General features: G+C 33.4%; 1 protein-coding gene across 1 annotated transcript; it reads right to left on the bottom strand.

Moving 5' to 3' along the window:
- Positions 1-2,657: 2,657 nt before the first annotated feature.
- Positions 2,658-2,978, bottom strand: LOC114381732 (auxin-induced protein X15-like). The gene has a single exon (XM_028340957.1). The coding sequence runs from the start codon at positions 2,976-2,978 to the stop codon at positions 2,658-2,660; it is 321 nt and encodes a 106-aa protein (XP_028196758.1).
- Between the last annotated feature and the right edge of the window lie 1,428 nt (positions 2,979-4,406).

Below are 4,406 nucleotides of genomic sequence, written 5' to 3'. Positions count from 1 at the left end.
CTTGAACTTCGAGTGTTATAAGTTTACTTCTGATAGAGTATGTGTTAGAAGTTTTAGAGCTTGGAGTCCTCGTATTCAGATTTTTGCTATTTATGCTGAAAACACACACGGTCTTCACTCTAGGTAAGGTTTTTCCAAACAGTGAATGACGTGTTCCCGTGTATTGCATTTATTGCCAATTCGCTATTATTTGGAGGGTCCTCTTATCTTCCAAGGGGGGGCCTAGAATTTGTTGTTCCTGCTCTCTTTCTCTTATAGTACTGTATTGTGTTTCATACAATCCAAGAATTTGGCTTTTTGCTAACATGATTACATGAATCATGAATGTTTCAAACAACCTGATATTTTACCATAAGAGAATACTATTTTTTAGTAATGCATGGGTCCTAATAAAGATTTAATTGCGATTGTGGTTAGCGAGACGTATAACACTGTCATTGTTAGTCAGAAAAAAGATGCATGTACACGTTGCAAGACAACTTGAGAAAGAATGAGAAATGAGAGAAAAGTGTAAATATAATAAGTTATATATGTAGTATTATAAATAAATAAATAAAAGAGAGAGGCATAGAGAAAAATAAAAAATGCGAAATTACGGTTGAATTATTAATTATCTATATTTAGCTAGCTCCTTTCCTCTTCCTGCTAGTGGCTGAGGAGTTGAGCTGGTGTGTGATTCTGTTGATGCAGCGTGTGAATAATACAGTTCTTTTGAGGGAGGCAATGGTGATTGGTGGATATTCTTAGGTTATATGGTGGTACTCAAAAGTTTCGAACTTATTTCTGGCCTAGTTAATTTTCATATTATTGGCGTCATTGTAAATAACCACTTTTGACAGCTTCTAACTTTCTTGCAGCGTATAATTAAATTCGTAAAAGTATATATACATACTTCACAAATGTCTTTAAAAAATATAGTTGTGACCAAACATAATCAAATAGCCTAGTTATGAATAACATTCAACTAAATTAATTTTTTGTAAGTAAACAAAGTTGATATCCTTTTGCCTATTAAAAAAAAAAAAAGCAAATAGTTGTAAAGTAAAAATGTTTCTTAATACTTGATATTCACATGGCATACTATACATCTAACCCAACACTTACATTATTCTGTAGTTTGATAAAATTTTAGAATATAAATGAAGGTGTACATGTAGCTTCATGAACTAGATAATTAAATGATACAAAATAAAAGCTATTCCACTCAAGTAGACAAGTACCCAACAAAATCAGTTCAAATTAAACTGAAAAGGTCAAAACTAAGTTGAACCAATTATGATTTGGCGACGTTAATATAATCAAGATATCGTTTATAATATACGAGTTAATTAACCTGTTTTTGTGTTTGAAATCATAAACTTGAAAGAGTTTAAATTTAATGTTACGTTATCGAGAATTTGACAAGCAAACATGACGGCAATTTTAATTTTATTAGTTGGGACTTTTATTTTTTGTTTTGTAAAGGGTACGTATATTAGTATATATATAGATAATATTAGTTTATTTCATTTTCCATTTCAAAAGTCATACTTAAGATAAATGGTACAGAACAAAATTTGTTTAAATTTTGATTTAAATAATAGTTATTAATGCATGCATTTTCCATCCACTCTCCACTCTCCCGCAATTGTTATTTATTTATTTTCTTCGTTAAAATGGTAGAATAACTGTTATTTATGTTGGATTTGAACACGGTAATTTGTACTGAACCGACAAGATAAAAATGGTAATGGGGAGCAAATTTCCGTGTGAATTTTAAGTGTCTCAATTTGTTGGTCCCTTGCTTGGAGCCAACTGTGATACACTTTTATGAACAGTTAAATTGTAGGGAGTCTAAGATACACTTGTAAACGGTAGATTACACTTTAGTTTTGAGCAAAATTAGTAAATTACTACTATCTTATTGCTACATTAAGATAAAGTATCATTGCACTTCATAGGCTTTGAGTCTCATTAGAAAATCCAGCTGACCTTTCACTTCTATAAACACTGTTAACGTCATTACATTATTAGGTAAGCATTTGTGAAAAGATACAAGTATGAAAGATTGTATTTTTAATGAAAGTGTATATTATTTCATTAAAAGATGTCACTCTTCACGAAAAATAGTGAAATGTAACTCTTTAAAAGACTATATGTTTCCACCAAAAGGCATGCATAAGATGATCTATAAATTTAATCCTCACACTACCAACAATAGAAACTCTCTGTGAACTGATATTGCATTCACAAATACATACTGGTTGAAAGGGTTTATGACTAAAATGAGCCATTTGAATACATTTTGCTGGAATAGCCTGGCAATATTTGACTTGTGGTTTGGTTAAAAACCCCTTGGATTAGACTTTTAGGCATGTTGTTGTAGTTTAGTCATGTTTTCATAGATATTTAGCAAAACCTGTAAGGCTTTTATAATTGTGTTGGCCCTACATACTGGTATGCGCTTTTCGCAAGCTGTACTGACTTTTTCTTTGGTGTCTTACGTTGTTCTAAGAAAGAAGTTAATTTTTTTATTAATGTGTTATTCTCTTAATTGAAAGAACAGCAGGAATATTTGAGATGCACAAAGTAACACGTAATTAGATTTACTTACAAATATTTGTTCTCTATAATTAGAAGATGATTAGTATCCCTTCCTTCATCTTTGATTCCCAACTCTATGATTTTGGAGCATCTAGAATCTTTTGTAACTCTTGAGGGCAACAAGGGAGTGCAAGAGCTTCCTTCTGTCTGAAACCATACTCTTCACGAGCTTGGTCCAGAAGTCTCAAGAATGCAGGATCATTCAAGTAGTCTAACCCAACAATAAACCTTTTGGTTTCTTCTCCTTTGATTGCAAGAACAGCAAAATAGCCTTCCATAACATCATCTGGCGCCGCGGTTGCGGCATGATCTTCACTGAAGTAGTTGAATGTAGGCCTTCTAGCTACAAACAGTGAGAGACCCTTTTTTATCCTCCCAAGCAAAGATCTAAGCATCTTGAACTATGTGTAATAAGTTTTCTTCTGATAGAATAGTGTATATTACTAATGACTTAAAAGTTTTAGAGCTTGAAGTCCTCGTGAGCAGAGTTTGGCTATTTATACTAAGAACACACGCGGAATTTCTTGACTCTAAGTGCGGATTTAATTGCCAAACAGTGTATGAATTGTTGCAGTTCATTGCATTTTTCGCCAATTTTGCCATTATTTGACGGGTCCTCTTATCTTTGAGGGAGGGCCGAGAATTTGTTGTCCCTGTCTTTCTCTTCTTTCTCTCATGCACTGTTGTATGTCAGCTTGTGTTCAACTTCAACTACTACAATCCAAAATTTTGGTTTTTCCATTTTGGCTAAAATGAATGACTGTGTCGAACAACCAGAAGATTTTTTTGGCATAATTAAGCAAATATTAATTTTTACTAAAGGTTTTTAGTTGCTACTGTGGGTACCAAGACCACTAAGGTTAGTGCAATTTCTATGGCAATGTAATTGCAATTTGCAAACACCGGCGGAAACTTTGGTAATATTGTAACTATAATTATGATTGCAGAGTGCAGACTGTATTTTAAAACCATGATAAGTCCTCTTTCAGTGCAATATTTTGATTAATTTGTTCTTGTATAAATCAAAACCAAATAACCACTGATCGCAAAGATTAATTAGTGCAAGGTTATTCAAGCTTAAGTAATGGTCTAGTTCGAGTCCTGAATATACAACTTTATTAAATATTCGGAAGAAGACCAAATATAAAGTCTTTTGTTACAATCACTGTGGTAATTCACAAAGCTCTAGCTAGTACACTTGAATTATTATCTTTTTTCTTAAGCTCCTTTACCTCTGCCTGGTAGTGGCTGGGGTTGAGTAGGCTTATGTGACAGGGCAGCAGAGATTGGGAAGTTAATTTATGGTTTTGGGTTGCAGATGAGTGATTTCAGTGATAAGCTAAGGATAAAGTTTCTGTGGGGATGTAACTGTGTTCAGATGTTTTGAAGGTATTTCAAGATTAAAGGTTAACATTCATAAGACCTAAACCTTGCCGACAAGATGAAAATGGTTATGGGGAGGCAAACTTGCTGAAAGAATTTTAAGTGTCATGATTTGTGGGCTCTAGCTATCTGCTTGGAGCCAACTATGTAATTGGATTTTTGGATGTTACTATTATTCATCAATTAGTTACCATTGTCCGCAACGTTTTCAGTTTAGAGTGGGGGCATGCAGACAAGCATGTGAGTATGACTATGTACTATGTAGTGCATATATAGGTCATGGGAAAAGCCTATTGGCAAATGACTGAATTGATCTTTCTCCCAAAAGAAATGACAGGAATACACTCTTTTAAGCACACTTCTTCTTCGCATCTTCTGTTGGTCAAAGAAAAGGCATGAGTGGAATCTTAATAATAAAGGCACTCTCTAAATGATAATGT

This window comes from Glycine soja, chromosome 13, assembly GCF_004193775.1.
Source record: "Glycine soja cultivar W05 chromosome 13, ASM419377v2, whole genome shotgun sequence".
Taxonomy (NCBI): domain Eukaryota; kingdom Viridiplantae; phylum Streptophyta; class Magnoliopsida; order Fabales; family Fabaceae; genus Glycine; species Glycine soja.
The sequence above is the reverse complement of the archived record's forward strand: the minus strand, read 5'-3'. Positions and strand labels throughout refer to the sequence as shown.

Bases quoted from the DNA above. Each gene is read 5' to 3' on its own strand.
- LOC114381732 (XM_028340957.1), bottom strand. From the start codon at position 2,978: ATGCTTAGATCTTTGCTTGGGAGGATAAAAAAGGGTCTCTCACTGTTT.